General features: G+C 41.8%; 1 protein-coding gene across 3 annotated transcripts in view; it reads left to right on the forward strand.

The window, feature by feature from the left end:
• The window catches only part of PLCE1 (phospholipase C epsilon 1), a 358,406-nt gene that overhangs the window by 137,251 nt on the left and 200,145 nt on the right, over positions 1 to 21,010 (forward strand). For all 3 annotated transcript variants that reach the window (XM_025396381.1, XM_025396382.1, XM_025396383.1), the window contains one exon: positions 11,442 to 11,730. In XM_025396381.1, coding sequence (XP_025252166.1) covers positions 11,442 to 11,730 — 289 coding nt within the window. The remainder of the gene's footprint in view (positions 1 to 11,441; positions 11,731 to 21,010) is intronic.

Here is a 21,010-nt window from a genome sequence, read left to right on the forward strand (position 1 = left end):
ACCATGGGGACCAAGAGGAAATTGAAGAAAGCTCCTGGAGCAACCTAGAGAGACAGAAGAGAGCAGAGAAGTGAGTGAAAGGAATAAACCTGGGATGAGAGAGAGGATCTGCACTGTCACTCTGATATTGACCAAGAGGATTGACAACCTCACTTTTGTTAAATGCCACATACATGCCAAGCGCTGTGCTGAGGCTTCGCATTTATTATAGCATAGTGGGCTCACTACCCCAGAATGGAATCCAGAGTTGGGCTGTTTATGGAGCTGTGCACCAGAAAACACTTAGATGTCTACACATAAGTTCACATTCAGGAGACTAGGAGAGGGTTGTTCTCTCCACCTCCAGTCTCAGCCCAGGAGGGCAGAGCCTGGCCAGCCACAGAGCCCAGTCCAGGTACTTCAACAAGGAGAGCTGAGTGGAAGAACAGAAGCGAACTTATCCCTGAGCATAGGAGGGGCTCCATCACCTTCAGAATGCTAGCAAATAGTTAGGAGGGGTGAAGGTGGATGGTGGTGGCTTTTGGGGGTAGGAAGTTACCTGAGGTCCTCAGGCCAGCAGGCCTGGCCTTGGAGATCTAAAGATTCAGGTATTAATGCTATTATGACCATTTGGGTATTCAGGGCTGGTGAAACTAGAAACAGAACTCACAGATTTCTTATCCCTTTGAATTCTTGTTTATAACAACGCTATTATATCTCCATTAAAGAAACACTAGTTACTTCCCCCATGCTACTGGATGGTGGCACTAAGTACAACATGATCAGCGTGACACAAAGACCATACTCTTTCCACTCTACCCTAAGGCATCTCATTAGAGATGGCATCTCTGCTGTCCCATCTCTGCTATCCCATTTCTGGTTGTCAGAGCAATATGTTCTGGGAGGTCAGCCTCAGCCTCAGGCCATCTTTAGGCAGACAGGAAGTTAAGAGAAGGGAGATGCAGTGCTGGTCCAGAAGCAATGACCAAGGCAGAAAGGGGCCTGGGGAGCCGTGAAGATAGAGGCCACACTGGACATTTCCAGCTGGGCAGAGAGAGGAAGGCTGGAAACCAGGAAAAGATGAGCAGGAGTTCAGCCAGTGAAGGCTTGGGGCACAGGAAGCAAAAAGCCTGGTCCTATAGGTTGGCATTGGTCCCCTCCACCTGTTGGGGACATGCAGAAGCCTGGAGCCACAAGACGTCAGGAACTTTCCGTCCCTTTCAGCTTCACACATGCACAGCTTAGTGAGAACATTACCCTTGATCCTCTGAGCCAGGGATCACAGTCTACGGGATTTGTGAAAATTTGGTTTTGTCTTTCAGGGAATTTGTCCCCATGTGATTCATTAATTGACCCATTGCTCCTTAGAGCTGCAAGGAGCCTGGTAGTTCAGGCCATTAAGTCCCTTCTGTAGGCCTAATTCATGGCCTGACATCACAATCCTAACAACATAATCCATTTGTCCTGATTTGATTTTTTCTTTTCGAGAGGCTCCCTTGGCAGCCAGGATTTCTCATTATGATATGATTCATCCATATGGTAATTACCATTAGAATTAGTATCTCCGATGTGATTCATCTTTGGAAATATTAAGCTGGAAGCATCACTTACAGAAAGACCTGTTCCATTTACAGCCATGGGGAATTTCTGCAGAGATGCTCCTTCATCCAGCTAGCATTTGTTGACTTTTGCCCCGTACTGGATTCTGAACTAGGGTCCTAGAGGTGTATAGAGATGAATAGGCCCTAGGCTGTGCCCTCAGTAGCTTCCATTCTAGAAGGGAGATGATAGGGACGTATGTGCTTGTCAGATGGATGGTACAGTCGGAGATGAAAGGTAACATTTTCTCCTTAAAGTCTAGGATACAGGTTTTCAAACTCTAGCAGGAATCAAAATCACCTGAAGGGCTTGCTAAAACGCAGATTGCTGGGTCCCAGCCCAGAGTTTTTGGTTCGGTAGGCCTGTGATGGAGCCCAAGAATTTGCAGTTCTGACAAATTCCTGGGTGAGGAGGATGATGCTGGTCTGGGGACCACACTTTGAGGAACATAGCTCTAAGTCTTCTATTATTTCTCCACTGTGCCCTTTCTTCATTGCTTGCGGCGTGCTAAGCAGCACCCTGTGCTGGGGACAAAATGTTTATTAAAGCTTGGTCCCTGTCCTGGTGGGGACATAATAGGAGAGTAAACAGTGATTTCTGTACTTCACAGAAAGTACCACTAGAGCTTTACTTAAGGTGTCATTGGATCACCAAAAAGAAAATGATTATTTCTTGCTGGAACCCAGGGAATGCCACATGGAGGAGGGAAAATTTTAATAAAAGGGATATGGATTGGAAGAAGTTGTATGGAAAGGCATTTGCAGCTGTGAAATTCACAAATTTTCAAATGTCCTGGGGCTTCCTCTAACTCCTGAGATGTTCCCCTGAAGTGGCAAAGGTTCAGCTTACTTCCCATAGAAACCTCTGGCACAGTTCTGGTTAATTGGCCTGGTTTTCGCAAAGCTTTTATTTTTGACTTTCTGGGGTTCTGTGTCAGTGTCTCGCTCATGCATGGTGTGAATACTCTCAGTAGAATGGAATTCTCTGCACAGGCATTTGAATGGAATGTGGAATCATGAGCAGAGGAAACGACAGCCTGCTACCAAAATTCTCCTCCCCATCCCTGCCATTTAAGTCTCCAAGCCGCTCCAACTACCCCCTCCGACAGCCTCACTGTTTTTGTTGACTCTTCAGGAAATTCAACAGTTCTTATATCATTGCATTTTGTTTACCTACAGACACCCATCAGACATGAAACTTCTACTATATTCAACCTTTTAGAACACTGCTTGTAGATTCCAAAGTTAGAAAAGAGGCTCATGAGACTAGTAAAGGGGTTTCCAAAGCATAGTGCAGAGCTCTTACACTTTGTGCCGTGAGAGGCATTGTTACCACCTATTAACTCACAGGTGACACCGTTAAAATAAATGTCATTGTTTTTCTAGCTCAGGGCACTTTAAGAACCACATTATGAGGAGGATAAGGGTCCTATTAGAAGCACATATATAGTCACTATTGAGAAATGGCCGCTGATACTGAAGGAGAATAGTAATAAGAGAGAGGGAACAGGAGAAGCTAATGTATTAGAGAATAATGATCATCAAAATAATCATCAAAATTAAGTTTAATTATACCCTCCATCTGCCACTTAAGAAGGGACTGGGTATGATGGAGGGTAAAATTCCAGCACTTTGGGAGGCTGGAGGTGGGAGGCTGCTTGAGCTCAGGAGTTTGAGACCAGCATGGGCAACATAGTAAGACCCCATCTCTACAAATAATATAAAATAAGCCTGGCATAGTGGTGGTGCCTGTAGTCCCAGCTACTCAGGAGGCTGAGGTGGGAAGATCACTTGAGCCCAAGAGGTCAAGGCTGCAGTGAGCTGTGATTCTGCCACTGCACTCCAGCCTGGGCAACAGAGTGAGACCTTGTCTCAGAAAAAGAAAGAAAGAAGGAAAGAGAGAGAGAGAGAGAGAAAGAAGGAAAGAAAGAGCAAGGAAGTATGGATTATAGAACAGTAACACTAAAAGGGACCTTGGAGATAATAACTGGCCAGCCTCTTCATGATAAAGATAAGAAAACTGGGGCAAAGGGTGGGTTATGAGGAAGAGGGTTTCAGTTATTTGCCCAGTATTACACAATTACACAGTACAGACTGTGGGTCTCTCCAGGCAGTCTGTCTTTTTTCTTTCTAAAATCATTGTTCTCCAGCATCTCCATAGTCGATGTAACTGCACTCAATGTTTATTTAAATTGATTGAGCAGAGTCAATACATGAATCCATATCTTGGTTTCTTTTAAACCCCATGATCCTTTCAAATGATCAATTTCATGAAAAATTAGTAGGGAGAATAGATCAGATTAAGTCCTTTGACTCTAAGCCAATCAGCAAATGATAATGGAACATTGTTAAACTATTGGTGAATTTCTCAGAAATGGCCAAGTTTGGTTAGTCGAAATTAAATCCTCATTTGGCTACAGCTATTCTGAATACTTTGTAAAGATTTTATGCCATTTTGTATGATTTATGTTATCTATTTTTCAGCAAATACAGGTGACAATACAATTCGCCTGTCGTTCAAATGAATCCAATATATTCAGCGCCAAAAAAACAGAGAATTCTAGCCAAGTTTTTGATGAAGACATAGAATTGAGAAATTCATTTATTCACTCAAGAACTGTTCGTTGAGAACTTATAATGCCAAACACTGTTCTAGACCCTGCAGATACAGCAGTGAAAAAAAGAGAATCTCATGAAGCTGAAATTCTAGTGGAAGGAATAGACAACAAACAAACAAAAAGTGATGGAGGGATTGTGACTACAATTACCCCTCTCTTGAAAGTGCTTCCTTTGACATCTGTATTAGGATTCTCTGTTTGGTTTGGTAGTTAACAGCACTAGCTTAGAGATGGAGAGTCTTGATGTTAAGTCCTTGCTGTGTGCACATTAGTGCCTTATTTTTAAATGCTGATAACAGTAGAACCTCTTCATAGAGCTGTTCTGTGGTTTAATTGAAATCATGTCCCACTACTCAGGGCCTAGTTCATTTTAAGCATTCAACAAATGATGCAATTATTATTATTATTATTATTGAGTCAATGGACCTCTAAGTAACACACTTTCTTCCTGTTGAAAGATTTCAGAAGATATGCCATCAGATCTTAGAACCTCATGATTTTTCATAAGTGATCTCAAAAAGATAGCTTCTGAAACAGAGCAAGTACAAAATGACTCCCCTTGACAATACCCTTTTTGACTTTAGTAGAAGTCAAGTCAAGAAAAAGCTCTGGCTATTCCAAGGAGCTTTCCTTCTGGGTGAGTGCTGTGGATGTGGTGTGTCTGGTTGCTTCATGCCTTTTAGTGCATGCAAGTCTTTGCCTTTGTCTCCATCTGAATTACCCCAACTCTCTTCAGCCTCAGTATGCTTGTTTTCTTTTGTTTTGGAACTAAACTCCACATCCCAGTACTGGCTTCTACATGGCATCCCTCTTTCATGAGTCACGAGGAACTGCAAATGCCTTTATGCCTTTTTAAGTGTTTATGCAAGTGTTATCTAAGCATTGCTTGCTTTTCTCTAAGTCACTTTATCATGTCAAATCATTTTGCCCAAACCACTCCAGGCCACAGCACCTACCATAATGGGAGGAGCATAATCCCATGGAAAGGATCCATTAACAGTTTGCAACAATGATCTATATAGCTCTCTATATAAAGCCTAAATCTCTAAAAACTTGGCAATGACCAAATATAAAAATTTTGACTCCTTTCCTTTCCTCCCAATGACTTCAGCAAGTCCTGTAGAAATATATCTTGACAGTATATAATAGCCTACAATTTTTTACTAATTTATTTGGTCTACTTGTTTATTGTCTGCCTTTCCCATGAAAATGAAGCTCATCTTGCTCACTGGTAGAACACCAGCAGATGTACTTAGCACAATGTATGTGCTCAGTAAATATAAATCACTTGTTGAATAAATGAATGCTCACATAGCTGTCTAGCAAGTGTGGATGCCATGTTGTGATGTGTTGGATTTTGTTTCAAAAAAGATATTGGCCTGTGTAGGGCAGTAGTCTGTCTAGTTTTCAGCACTTTCCATCACCATATTAACCTTGAGTTTCTCTCATTTGTGACTGTATAATTTAAAACTATAAATCTCCACATAAAGGAAGCATATTTGGTTATTCATTAGACTTAACTTGACTATTTTCAAAAGTAATTGAGAGTGACCACGAAAGGAATTATCATGAATAAAAACAATAACAACAGCATTGTAAACATCACCTAAACCTCTTGCCAAGATCACCCCTAACAGTGTGATCTTTATCCCACTGTTGGGCTTTGAGTGTGACAATGGATAGTGCAATGGATAAAGCTGGACCACAGAGTTAGAGAAATCTGGGTTTCTATCCTGGCATAGCCTCTTACTAGGTGTGTAAGGCTGACTGTATTTCTCTACTTCTCTAGGCTTACTTTCCCATCTACAAAATGAATCAACTTTATAGATTAGTGTGTGGATTCAATTGTTATGTAATTAAAATTCTTATTATGGTTCCAAACACATCATCATTGTGTCAGTTAACTTCTGCTGTGTGGCAAAGCACTCCCAAAACCTACTGACTTTTCACAACAATCATTTATTTAGTCCACGATTCTGTAAATTGGTTGGGTAGTTCTAGTCTGGATCAACTGATCTCTGCTGGGCTTTCTCATGCATCTGTGGCAGCAGTTGGACTGGCAAGTGGATGATCTAAGATCTAGGATGGTTTCACTATGTGTCTGGCTGTTGGCAAGTTATCAGCCAAGGTGACAGGGGTGACTGGGCCATGGTCTTTCATCCTCCCGCAATCTAGTTCAGGCTTCTTCACATGGCAGTTGTTGCAGAGTGCCCAAAAGCAACAAGAGAGAGCAAGCTCCAATGTACAGGTATTTTTCAAGACTGCTTGCATCATATTTGCTAAATTTCCATTAGTTAAGGAAATCACAGTTCCAGCCCAGTGTCAGTGAAGGAAATAATTCGTGGCCATTTTTGTAGCCTGCCACAATCCTCCTCATCCTCACTGTCATCATATAAACCAGTATTTGTTGAGCATTTACTAAGTGCCAGATGCTATTCTAATCATACTACATTTATCAAAGCTTGTAATTCTAGCCACAACCTTATGAAGCAGATACTATTATATCCTATATTGGAGAAAAGGAAACTGAGGCACAGAATGGCAAAGCAACTTACCCAAGGTCACACAGCTGGGACGCATGGGCGCTGGAATTCAAACCAATGCTCCAGAGCCATACTTGTAATGACTGTTCTCTACTGTCTCTTCTTCATACGCTATGTGTGGGCTTTTCCATGATTTCTTCTTTTTTATAAGTGAGTGATCTAGGAAGAGATGATACCTTGATTTTTTTTTTTTTGAGATTGAGTCTCACTCTGTCACCAGGCTGGAGTGCAGTGGTGCAATCTCAGCTCACTGCAACCTTCGCCTCCTGGGTTCAAGCGATTCTCATGCCTCGGCCTCCTGAGTAACTGGGATTACAGGCACATGCCACCACACCCAGCTAATTTTTGTATTTTTAGTAGAGACGGGGTTTCATCATGTTGGTCAGGCTGGTCTTGATCTTCTGACCTCGTGATCCACCCAACTCGTCCTCCCAATGTGCTAAGATTACAGGTGTGAGCCACTGTGCCTGGTCAATAACTTGATTTTGACAGGTTCCCTGAACATTGCCATATCTACCACCACTTTGTCGACACTTCAGCATTTTTCCAACAAAGCACCTTGAGTTTCTCTCATCCAGGATTGGTGTGACCGGGATGCGTTATTCCAGATCTTGGTAGTAACTTTTGATCTCTTTCTGGTTCTTTGTGGTGAGGGTATTGGCAGTGGTAACGGCAGTTCAGAGCTTCATTCGTAGAGCACTTCATTTTTTATTTCTTTTTTTTTTTTTTTGAGACGGAGTCTCGCTCTGTCGCCCAGGCTGGAGTGCAGTGGCCAGATCTCAGCTCACTGCAAGCTCCACCCCCCGGGTTTACGCCATTCTCCTGCCTCAGCCTCCCAAGTAGCTGGGACTACAGGTGCCCACCACCTCGCCTGGCTAGTTTTTTGTATTTTTTTTAGTAGAGATGGGGTTTCACCGTGTTGGCCAGGATGGTCTCGATCTCCTGACCTCGTGATCCGCCCGTCTCGGCCTCCCAAAGTGCTGGGATTACAGGCTTGAGCCACTGCGCCTGGCCAATCTTTTATTTCTTCAGACAAGTTTGGGGGCTTGGAAACATGTGGCTGAAAACAATGTTGAAATATTACTTAATATATACATAGCATTTATATATGTTTATTAATAGTTTCTCGGAGGTGATTTACAATACCTTTTGATATCAGAGACTATGGCTTTCTCTCTATCCTCAGCAACTAGCACAGGCAAGAACACACAGAGGACACACTGGAGGAGCTCAGTACATGTTTGTTGTAAATATCTACATCCATATCTGTATTTTATTAAGACAGGGTAACAAACACATATACACACATATACTAATGGTGACCAGATATTGGCCAGGGGTGATCACTAAAGAATGGTGGACACTGGCATCCAGCAGAGAACTCATGCCCCATCTAACAGTAGAAGATCTAGCCATTTGATACCACGTAGGAATGCTCAGTGTTACCAGATTTTTTCATTGTTCAGGAGATGCTGGAACTTCAGATGTATATGTAAAACTTTTCTGAATGTAAACAGTGTATGTCAGATGAAACAGGTCTGTTGCCTGAATCTGGCCCATGGTCAATTGATTTGTGACCTCCCTACATTAGGCACTTGTTGGCACCTTTCTATTGCATTATAACTGTCCTGAAGGCCCGAGGTGGAAGGGGAGACACAGAATAAGGCAGAGATGGAACAGTGAGATGACAAGAGATGAAAGACTTTGAGAAGGATGGATGATTGCCTATTTCAGAGATTCTGCAGAGGTCAAAGAAATGGGAATAAGAAAAGGCTATTAGATTAAAGCAAATTAATTATTTGCCACAGCACCACATCTACAGGCTGTGTTCTTTTAAAAAATGATCAAATAACATGGGAAATACTCAGTTAAGCAAATGAAAATAATTTCTTTACTCTGACCCTTCTAATTGTCTTTAATATTCTATTATGCAATGTAAATCTCCAAAAGGAGAAGAGATTTACTGAGATTTTTTAAACTTTCATGATTAAGGAGTCCTTAGGTCATACAATCCCTTGTATATAGAATGCTTTGAGGAAAACACCTTGGAAAAGCTGGATAAGAGACTGAATGAGTCATTGGGAATCTGTGGAGGCCTGATGTGGAGACTGGAATGCACATGGTAGTGAGCGAATGCACAATGAGCCAGCAAAGCAGCTTGGCAAGTAAAGAAAGTAGGCCAACCTATCAGGAACTAGGAATTGCCAGCTTAGTAATCTTTTTAAGACAAAACCGTTTTAGCATCATTCCTTTGCTGAAAACAAACCAGCAAAAAAAAAAAAAAACAAAAAAACAAAAAAACAAACAAACAAAAAAAAAACATCAAGGGGTGCCCTCCTCTGATGGGTGAAAGCTCTTTGCTTTAACAATCCAGGTCTCGTTTATCAGGCCAACTGACCTTTCTCATTCCCCAGTTGTTCCCTGGCCTTTCTCATTCCCCAGTTGTTTCCTACACTCACTCCCTGCTCTAAACACTCTACTTCACTGGCTGTCCTTATTGCTTGCATGGTGAGTTGTCTCCCCAGCTGCTCCGGTTAGAGACATGCCTGCTTTCCAAGGCACAAGTGAAACCCTGCTTTCCCTATTAAGCCTTCCTTAGCCATCAAGCTGCCAGTCAGTTCTTTTCCTTACACAACTGGAGCAGTTACTTCTGAAGGACTTGCATGGGACTTACTGTGTTGGAGACAGCCTGTATGATTTGGAGCCAAGAGAATAAAACTGTGTCTTGAGATCTGCAGCTCTCTACCCGCACTTGTCCTCACAGTACACCCAAATAAGATTAGCATAATATTGCCCAGAAACACAGAAGAGCAAGGGCATAACTCCAATCACATTGCATTTCATAGATTGTGGTCTACAGTTACACAACCACCTATTATTCACTGAGGGTAAAAGAGTGTATTCTCTTTTATAGACTTGCTCAACAGTAAAAACCATCATTTCTAGACACTGGGCTGAGTATATTACATCTTTATCTTGCTGAATCTCACAGGCTCCCTAAGAAGAGTGTTATTATCCCCATTTTACAGAGGAGGGAGCTGTCTTGAAACATTCAACTCAGCTTGTTCACACTTACGACCAGCTCACTATCTGGTGAAGGTAGAGTCAGGTGTACAACCTCATGTACCTGACCCCAAACCTGGGCTCTTTCTGTCCCAGCACACCATCTCCATGGCCATGCTGGCCACTAGAAATTTAATGACAGAGAATTAAAGGTAAGAATCACACCGTGCCTTCAAGTGGCAAATATATATCACTAGACAGAGGAAGACAGACAAAATCTAGTTAGGGTCTACACAGTTTGAATATCATAGAACTCAGTGCATTCTGGGGTATCACAAGGACCTAGCACAGCTCAAGAGAGGCCCTCTTGAGTGAGATTTGGAGGTTGCAACATTATGGGGGCACATGCATGGCCCGCAGGGCAGTGAGAGTCTTCTACTCCCTGGCCATTCGTCAATGTCACCGAAGGAGGTGACCTTCATTTCCACCCTACTCTAAGCTCGTGGCTTTTCTTTGTGTCTCCTTTACTAGACTGTGGACTCTGAGGAGAGGAACTATTTTATTTATCCAGCCCTGTCACAGTTTCTGGTATATAAGCAGTAACTATTTGTTGGTTTGATGAATGAATGACAAGTCAGCCAAGGCAAGGTGCTCAAGGTGACACGATAGAGACAGCACAATGTATACAACCTTATTCCCCCATCAGAGAACTGGATTACCTCACTGCATGTTATGTGTCTCCCCTGTTTGTTTATACACTATCCAGAAGTCTCTGGCTTCTCAGAATGCTTGACAAATTCCAAGTCCTCCCTTCAATAACGTCAAACCTTATAATTTTCAGGCCTCATCGAAGATTGTGAAATCCTGCAGCAGCACAGGAGGTGTGTGCTGCCCCTTGCACTTTCCCCACATCTTCTGACACAGTACCTTGCACAGAGCAGGGTCTATACACATGCATATTGAATGACTGCATTGAAATAGATTGGAGGCATGGTTAGGAACCTGTCCTAACAGTGCAATCTTGTTGAGACAATGCTTGGTGAATTCAGGTGATAAAGGGAGAAGAAACCAGGATAGTGACAGTGACATAGATGGGGCAAAAAGAGTGAGCAGGATCTGTCAACATTGAATATGGGAGGTGGGGGAGGAGGAAGAGAAAAAATGATTCAAATACTTCGATCTCAGCTGACAGTTTGAAGGATTATGCCCAAGGGGGAAATAGGGAAGTTCTCTTTCCCCATAACCCTCTCATCCTCACTTCAGTTTAAGCATGGAGAAAAGATTTCCCATAAAAGTCAGGCTGAAACACTCCGTGGAGGGAGACAGACCCGGGACAGTCATTGAGGAGTGTCCAGGAAAACAAGAAGGAAAAGTTTGCCCTCATCTCTCTGCAGAAGAGCTTTGCTCTGCTGAGGAGGAGAAATTTGAGCTGAATGTATTTTTGGTTGGTATGACTTGTAAGTTCTCTGTTTGATAGCAGAGTTGTTTGAATGACCTATTTTATAACTACACAGAGCTTTTCCAAATAGATGGTGTCTGTAGAATGTTCAGGTTAATGCATGAGCCCAGTGCTCAGAGTGTTTGCACTTGGAGCATCTGAGCCTTCTTTCTTAATAAGTCATCTTGGCATTTTGTCAACAAGTTAATTTGCTTTCCTAAGAAACTAGATTAATACTTCCTGTACTTTGTGCTATTCACAGATCTACAATGCAGTGAGAAGAGGAGAAGAAACAGAAAATACAGTTGGATCTCTACTCCATTTCTTCACCAAGCTCCCAGCCTCCGAGACAGCCCATGGAAGAATAAGTGTTGGTCCATGCTTAAAGCAATGTGTCCGAGACACTGTATATGAGTATCGCGCCACCCTCCAAAGGACTTCGATATCGCAATACATCACCGGTTCTCTCCTAGAAGCAACCACATCTTTGGGAGCAAGAAGTGGCCTTCTCAGTACTTTTGGAGGATCCACTGGGCGAATGATGCTGAAAGGTAATGCCTGAAATTTCACTTTTAACTTTTTATCTTTGACTAGAGAGAAGGATCTAAGTTAAGATTTATGCATTCCTGATGGAAAATTGAGTTCACTTTTCAGTGACTTTAAGTAAAAGTCACTTCTTTAAGAGAATATAAAAAGGTGCTTCCTTCTTAAAATCCCCTAAGGTATCAACATTCCAAATAGTAATCATTAAGATTTTGAAACTTTTTTTCAAATGAAGTAAATGGCTAAAATGCTATCTTTAATTTTTTTTTTAATGATTCAGGCAGGTAGTTTCTCCTAGTGGTAGTTTATGTCAAATGTCAATTACTATGATAAGATGCTAGGAAACAAATATGGTCAAGCAGTCATATTGAAAACCCACTGTGGTTGGGAGCAGAGTGAGATGTAGATCTCCTTCATACACAGAATTGATAGGTCTCCATTGACCAGAAGAGCCAAAGGCCATCTTCCAGCTACTCCCATCTTAAAGGACAAGATAGGCAGGCATCCCACTGAAAAATGAAAACCAATGGAAAGTGGGATCCCTTGGCATTTGAACTTCCCAGCTACTTCCCACGAGCTGGGAGGTAGGGAATCAAAGACAGGCAGGTCAGAAATGGCAGTGCATCAAAGAACCTCGGAAACTTGTACACTGCACAGCTGTCATAAGCTGCTTGGCAGCCTTCCCTGGCAGGAAGCTGCCAACCAGACAGGGACCATGCAAAGCAGCATTCCATTGCCTGGGGGTTGCTAGAACTCAATCTGACAGCAGCTATTGTCCCTCCATGACAAGTCCTGAGACCCAAAGCCAGCAGGCCAGTGACCTGCCTCCTTGATCCTCAGCCTTCTCCATTCCTACCCCCATACGCACCCCTAGACAGGCCTAAGAGGAATATGATAACCTCCTTGTGTACTATGTTGGGTGTCAAGTTGGTTTGTTTTCTGTAGTCGCCCAAACTTCAGGGGATTGGTTATAAATGAATGAAGAATAACAGAAGATGTGGGAACACTAATCCAAGAAACTAATGGCTTCATGTTTTTCAGCCATTCAACACATTTTTTGAGCCCCTATTAGATGTTAGGTGCTGGAAAGGGAACAAAACATAATTCCTGCCCTCATGGAGTTTATAGTCTCTAGGTGGTAAGCTGTTTTCCCTACACACAGGATTCAAGGTTTCTCCCCTCTGATGTGGCTCCTAGAGAGTGCCAAGCCTGCATTCCTCATCATACTCCTCTCAGGAAGTTGGGCTGAGATTGGCATGTGGAATTGGCATTGTTTTAATGCTTGTGATTATATGCCAGGGCCTTATCCCATGAGTTAATTAACATGTGTTGATTAAACCCCTCAACCCCTCCCATTTGGTTTTCAAAGTCTTTTTTTAAATTATTATTATTATACTTTAAGTTCTAGGGTACATATGCACAACGTGCAGGTTTCTTACATATGTATACATGTGCCATGTTGGTGTGCTACACCCATTAACTCGTCATTTACATTAGGTATATCTCCTAATGCTATCCCTCCCCCCCTCCTCCCCACAATAGGACCTGCTGTGTGATGTTCCCCTTCCTGTGTCCAAGTGATCTCATTGTTCAATACCCACCTATGAGTGAGAACATGCGGTACTTGGTTTTCTGTTCTTGCGATAGTTTGCTAAGAATGATGGTTTCCAGCTGCATCCATGTCCCTACAAAGGACATGAACTCATCCTTTTTTATGACTGCATAGTATTCCATGGTGTATATGTGCCACATTTTCTTAATCCAGTCTGTCACTGATGGACATTTGGGTTGATTCCAAGTCTTTGCTATTGTGAATAGTGTCGCAATAAACATACGTGTGCTTGTGTCTTTATAGCAGCATGACTTATAATCCTTTGGGTATATCCCCAGTAATGGGATGGCTGGGTCAAAAGGTATTTCTAGTTCTAGATCCTTGAGGAATCGCCACACTGTCTTCCACAATGGTTGAACTAGTTTACAGTCCCACCAACAGTGGAAAAGTGTTCCTATTTCTCCACATCCTCTCCAGCACCTGTTGTTTCCTGACTTTTTAATGATGGCCATTCTAACTGGTGTGGGATGGTATCTCATTGTGGTTTTGATTTGCATTTCTCTGATGGCCAGTGATGATGAGCATTCTTTCATGTGTCTGTTGGCTGTACGAATGTCTTCTTTTGAGAAGTGTCTGTTGATATCCTTTGCCTACTTTTTGATGGGGTTGTTTGTTTTTTTCCTGTAAATTTGATTGAGTTCTTTATAGGTTCTGGATATTAGCCCTTTGTCAGATGAGTAGTTTGCAAAAATTTTCTCCCATTCTGTAGGTTGCCTGTTCACTCTGATGGTAGTTTCTTTTGCTGTGCAGAAGCTCTTTAGTTTAATGAGATCCCATTTGTCAATTTTGGCTTTTGTTGCCGTTGCTTTTGGTGTTTTAGACATGAAGTCCTTGCCCATGCCTATGTCCTGAATGGTATTACCTAGGTTGTCTTCTAGGGTTTTTATGGTTTTAGGTCTAACATTTAAGTCTTTAATCCATCTTGAATTAATTTTCGTATAAGGAGTAAGGAAAGGATCCAGTTTCAGCTTTCTACTTATGGCTAGCCAATTTTCCCAGCACCATTTATTAAATAGGGAATCCTTTCCCCATTTCTTGTTTTTGCCAGATTTGTCAAAGATCAGATGGCTATAGATGTGTGGTATTATTTCTGAGGGCTCTGTTCTATTCCATTGGTCTATATCTCTGTTTTGGTACCAGTACCATGCTGTTTTGGTTACTGTAGCCTTGTAGTATAGTTTGAAGTCAGGTAGCATGATGCCTCCAGCTTTGTTCTTTTGGCTTAGGATTGTCTTGGCAATGGGGGGTCTTTTTTGGTTCCATATGAACTTTAAAGCAGTTTTTTCCAATTCTGTGAAGAAAGTCATTGGTAGCTTAATGGGGATGGCATTGAATCTATAAATTATCTTGGGCAGTATGGCCATTTTCACAATATTGATTCTTCGTATCCATGAGCATGGTATGTTCTTCCATTTGTTTGTGTCCTCTTTTATTTCACTGAGCAGAGTTTTGTAGTTCTGCTTGAAGAGGTCCTTTACATCTCTTGTAAGTTGGATTCCTAAGTATTTTATTCTCTTTGAAGCTATTGTGAATGGGAGTTCATTCAAGATTTGGCTCTCTGTTTGTGTCTGTTACTGGTGTATAAGAATGCTTGTGATTTTTGCACATTGATTTTGTGTCCTGAGACTTTGCTGAAGTTTCTTATCAGCTTAAGGAGATTTTGGGCTGAGACAATGGGGTTTTCTAAATAGACAATCATGTCATCTGCAAACAGGGACAATTTGACTTCTTCTTTTCCTAACTGAATACCCTTTATTTCTTTCTCTTGCCTGATTGCCCTAGCCAGAACTTCCAACACTATGTTGAATAGGAGTGGTGAGAGAGGGCATCCCTGTCTCGTGCCAGTTTTCAAAGGGAATGGTTCCAGTTTTTGCCCATTCAGTATGATATTGGCTGTGGGTTTGTCATAAATAGCTCTTATTATTTTGAGATACATTCCATCAATACCGAATTTATTGAGCGTTTTTAGCATGAAGAGCTGTTGAGTTTTGTCGAAGGCCTTTTCTGCATCTATTGAGATAATCGTGTGGTTTTTGTCTTTGGTTCTGTTTATATGCTGGATTACGTTTATTGATTTGCATATGTTGAACCAGCCTTGCATCCCAGGGATGAAGCCCACTTGATCATGGTGGATAAGCTTTTTGATGTGCTGCTGGATTCAGTTTGCCAGTATTTTATTGAGGATTTTTGCATCGATGTTCATCAGGGATATTGGTCTAAAATTCTCTTTTTTTGTTGTATCTCTGTCAGGCTTTGGTATCAGGATGATGTTGGCCTCGTAAAATGAGTTAGGGAGAATTCCCTCTTTTTCTATTGATTGGAATTTCAGAAGGAATGGTACCAACTCCTCCTTGTACTTCTGGTAGAATTTGGCTGTGAATCCATCTGGTCCTGGACTTTTTTTTGATTGGTAGGCTATTAATTATTGCCTCAATTTCAGAGCCTGCTATTGGTCTATTCAGGGATTCAACTTCTTCCTGGTTTAGTCTTGGGAGAGTGTAAGTGTCCAGGAAATTATCCATTTCTTCTAGATTTTCTAATTTATTTGCATAGAGGTGTTTATAGTATTCTCTGATGGTAGTTTGTATTTCTGTGGGGCAGTGATGATATCCCCTTTATCATTTTTTATTGCATCTATTTGATTCTTCTCTCTTTTCTTCTTTATTAGTCTTGCTAGTGGTCTATCAATTTTGTTGATCTTTTCAATAAACCAGCTCCTGGATTCATTGATTTTTTGGAGGGTTTTTTGTGTCTCTATCTCCTTCAGTTCTGCTCTAATCTTAGCTATTTCTTGCCTTCTGCTAGCTTTTGAATGTTTTTGCTCTTGCTTCTCTAGTTCTTTTAATTGTGATGTTAGGGTGTCAATTTTAGATCTTTCCTGCTTTCTCTTATGGGCATTTAGTGCTATAAATTTCCCTCTATACACTGCTTTAAATGTGTCCCAGAGATTCTGGTATGTTGTATCTTTGTTCTCATTGGTTTCAAAGAACATCTTTATTTTTGCCTTCATTTCGTTATGTACTCAGTAGTCATTCAGGAGCAGGTTGTTCAGTTTCCACGTAGTAGAGCAGTTTTGATTGAGTTTCTTAGTCCTGAGTTCTAGTTTGATTGCACTGTGGTCTGAGAGACAGTTTGTTATAATTTCTGTTCTTGTACATTTGCTGAGGAGTGCTTTACTTCCAACTATGTGGTCAATTTTGGAATAAGTGTGATGTGGTGCTGAGAAGAATGTATATTCTGTTGATTTGGGGTGGAGAGTTCTGTAGATGTCTATTAGGTCTGCTTGGTGCAGAGTTGAGTTCAATTCCTGGATATCCTTGTTAACTTTCTGTCTCATTGATCTGTCTAATGTTGACGGTGGGGTATTAAAGTCTCCCATTATTATTGTATGGGAGTCTAAGTCTGTAAGTCTCTAAGTACTTGCTTTCTGAATCTGGGTTCTCCTGTATTGGGTGCATATATATTTATGCACCTTCCTGATGTTAGCTCTTCCTGATGTATTGATCCCTTTACCATTATGTAATGGCCTTCTTTGTCTCTTTTGATCTTTGATGGTTTAAAGTCTGTTTTATCAGAGACTAGGATTGCAACTCCTGCTTTTTTTTTGTTTTCCATTTGCTTGGTAGATCTTCCTCCATCCCTTTATTTTGAGCCTCTGTGTGTCTCTGCATGTGAGATGGGTCTCCTGAATACAGCAAACTGACGGGTCTTGACTCTTTATCCAATTTGCCAGTCTGTGTCTTTTAATTGGACCATTTAGTCCATTTACATTTAAGGTTAATATTGTTATGTGTGAACTTGATCCTGTCATTATGATATTAGCTGGTTATTTTGCTCGCTAGTTGATGCAGTTTCTTCCTAGCATCGATGGACTTTACATTTTGACATGTTTTTGCAATGGCTGGTACCTGTTGTTCCTTTCCACATTTAGTGCTTCCTTCAGGATCTCTTGTAGGGCAGGCCTGGTGGTGACAAAATCTCTAAGCATTTGCTTATCTGTAAAGGATTTTATTTCTCCTTCACTTATGAAACTTAGTTTGGCTGGATATGAAATTCTGGGTTTAAAATTCTTTTCTTTAAGAATGTTGAATATTGGCCCCCACTCTATTCTGGCTTGGAGAGTTTCTGCTGAGAGATCTGTTGTTAGTCTGATGGGTTTCCCTTTGTGTGTAACCCGACCTTTCTCTCTGGTTTCCCTTAACATTTTTTCCTTCATTTCTACTTTGGTGAATCTGACTATTATGTGTCTTGGAGTTGCTCTTCTCGAGGAGTATCTTTGTGGCGTTCTCTGTATTTCCTGAATTTGAATGTTGGCCTGCCTTACTAGGTTGGGGAAGTTCTCCTGGATGATATCCTGCAGACTGTTTTCCAACTGGGTTCCATTTTCCCCATCACCTTCAGTCACACCAATGAGACGTAGATTTCACATAATCCCATATTTCTTGCAGGCTTTGTTCATTTCTTTTTACTCTTTTTTCTCTACACTTCTTGCTTTTTTTCATTAATTTGATCTTCAATCGCTGATACTCTTTCTTCCAGTTGATTGAGTCGGTTACTGAAGCTTGGGCATTTGTCATGGAGTTCTGTTGTTATGGTTTTCATCTCTATCAGTTCTTTTAAGATCTTTTCTGCATTGATTATTCTAGTTATCCATTCATCCATTCTTTTTTCAAGGTTTTTAGTTTCTTTGCGCTGGTTATGTAGTTCCTCCTTTAGCTCTGAGAAATTCGATCGACTGAAGCCTTCTTCTCTCAACTCGTCAAAGTCATTCTCCATCCAGCTTTGTTCCATTGCTGGTGATGAGCTGCGTTCCTTTGGAGGGGGAGATGCACTCTGATTTTTTTGAATTTCCAGCTTTTCTGCACTGCTTTTTCCCCATCTTTGTAGTTTTATCTGCCTTTGGTCTTTGATGATGGTGACGTACTGATGGGGTTTTGGTGTGGGTGTCCTTTCTGTTTGTGAGTTTTCCTTCTAACAGTCAGGACCCTCAGCTGTAGGTCTGTTGGAGTTTGCTTGAGGTCCACTCCAGACCCTGTCTGCCTGGGTATCAGCAGCGGAGGCTGCAGAAGATAGAATATTGCTGAACAGTGAGTGTTGCTGTTTGATTCTTGCTCTGGAAGCTTCGTCTCAGGGGTGTACCCTGCCTTAAGAGGTGTGAGGTGTCGGTCTGTACCTAGTGGGGCATGTCTCCCAGTTAGGCTACTCAGGGGTCAGGGACCCACTTGAGCAGGCAGTCTGTCCGTTCTCAGATCTCAACGTCCGTGCTGGGAGATCCACTGCTCTCTTCAAAGCTGTCAGACGGGGCATTTACCTCTGCCGAAGTTTCTGCTGCTTTTTGTTTAGCTGTGCCCTGTCTCCAGAGGAGGAGTCTACAGAGACAGGCCGGCCTCATTGAACTGCAGTGGGCTCCACCCAATTCAAGCTTCCCGGTGGCTTTGTTTACCTACTTAAGCCTCAGCGATGGTGGGCACCCCTCCCCCAGCCTTGCTGCCACCTTACAGTTAGATCTCAGACTGCTGTGCTAGCAATGAGGGAGGCTCTGTGGGCATCGGACCCTCTGGGCCAGGTGTGGGATATAATCTCCTGGTATGCCATTTGCTAAGACCCTTGGTAAAGCGCAGTATTAGGGTGGGAGTTACCCAAATTTCCAGGTTTGAGTGTCTCAATTTCCTTTGGCTAGGAAAAGGAATTCCCTTCCCCCTTGCGCTTCCCACGTGAGGCAATGCCTCACCCTGCTTCAGCTCTTGCTGGCCAGGCTGCACCCATGGACCAGCGCCAACTGTGCAACACGCCCCAGTGAGTTGAACCTGGTACCTCAGTTGAAAATGCAGAAATCACCCATCTTCTGTGTTGCTCACACTGGGAGCTGGAGGCTGGAGCTGTTCCTATTCGGCCATCTTGGGTGCACCCCCTGCTTTTTTTTTTTTCTGAGATACAGTCTTACTCTTTCATCCAGGCTGGAGTGCCAATGATCTTGGCTTACTGCAGCCTCTGCCTCCTAAGTTCAAGTGATTCTCGTGCCTCAGCCTCCCAAGTAGCTGAGACCACAGACACACGCCACCTTGCCTGGCTAATTTTTGTATTTTTAGTAGAGACAGGGTTTTGCCATGTTGACCAGGCTAGTCTCAGACTTCTGATGTCAGGTGATCTGCCCATCTCAGCTTCTCAAAATGCTGGGATTATAGGTGTGCGCCACTGCATGTGGCCTCAAAGTCTTTATGTGCCTCAGTTAAACATATTTCTTTAACAATCAGTGGAATAAAATGCATTAAAAAACCAGATGGGTTTCTCACCACAAACACTGATATGTAAAGCATATGTTAGCTCAACTGAACCATTCCACAAGGTATACATATTTCAAAACATCATGTTTTACATGACAAATATATACAGTTTTTATTTACTCATTTTGTGGTCAGCAGTGTGTAGGTGTTATGGGGGAACCTAATGAAGTGTAAGTCAGTTTACTTGCCTTTAAGGTGTTCATCCTCTTAATGAGGAGGCCAGATTTTCATGCACCAAGTAATCAAATAATAATATAGGAAACTGCAGAGAAATAAGTGCCAAATAATGTGGAAGTGGCTCCTAAGTGTACAAAGAGTTTGGATAGCAATTTTAATGTTCTATATGAGAAATGGCTTGGCCTGAAATATGAAACCTCAAACAAATAAAAGTCAGTAAAAGCCACATTCTTTCTTCTCCATGAATTGTTAAGAAACAGATCTCCAGGCTGCCCAACCAAGGCAGGCATACCTCCAATCTTCCACAGATCTGTGGAGAGAAATGAGGCTGCTGGTGTGTGCATCTGTGGCCGTGATCGTAATTTGACTTCCAATTGTATTTGCACTTCCCTGTTCGAAATAGAGCCTCATAGATCAATATTTCTGGCTCTGACACTCACCAGACTGTCAGCTAATGTGTTATCTTTAAATTGGTGTTTTATGCAAGAGTTGGAAGCTTCTTTGTCTTTTTGTTTTGCAGCTCTTTGATGATTTCTGAGAACCCTCTAGAAACTCCTGCTGAATAATACAATTAGCTGGCTGCCTTCTGCTCCAAGCTTATTTCTGTAGTTGTGATTTACTCTCTTGTGAACCTTTTTCAATTTCAGCATCCTCTCCCATTTGGTTTTCAAAGTCTTTCCGTGCCTCAGTTAAACATATTCCTTTAACATGCAGTGGAAGAAAATGCATTAGAAAACCAGATGCATTTCTCACCACCAAAAATGATAAGCATGTGAGGTAAAGCATATGTTAGTTAGCTCAATTGAATCATTCCACAATGTGTACATATTACAAAACATCATGTTGTACATGACAAATATATATAATTTGTATTTGTTAACTTAAAAAAATAAGTAAAAAAAAAAAAGAGAGAGATGGGTCTTCAAGGTCAAAGAGTGTTTACAGAATCTGTAGGATCAGCGTATTTGTTAGTGGGTCTTGAGCTCTGATGGCCATGTACTCTGCCAGGGGATCAGGAGGACATGCAGCTGCTGTGATGTGGTTGTCAGCTTTTTTTCTTCTTCAGTATGTGTCCTGTGGCATAGATTTGGCCAACAACTTTTATCTATTGGGGAATATATAATACACTCTTAGTCTTCAGTTTATAAATGGATTATATTCTACAGGTTCATTTCCCAGGAGCAATATAGAGCTTAGAACACTTTCCTGGATAAG

The sequence above is a fragment of the Theropithecus gelada genome, chromosome 9, assembly GCF_003255815.1.
Source record: "Theropithecus gelada isolate Dixy chromosome 9, Tgel_1.0, whole genome shotgun sequence".
Lineage (NCBI taxonomy): Eukaryota > Metazoa > Chordata > Mammalia > Primates > Cercopithecidae > Theropithecus > Theropithecus gelada.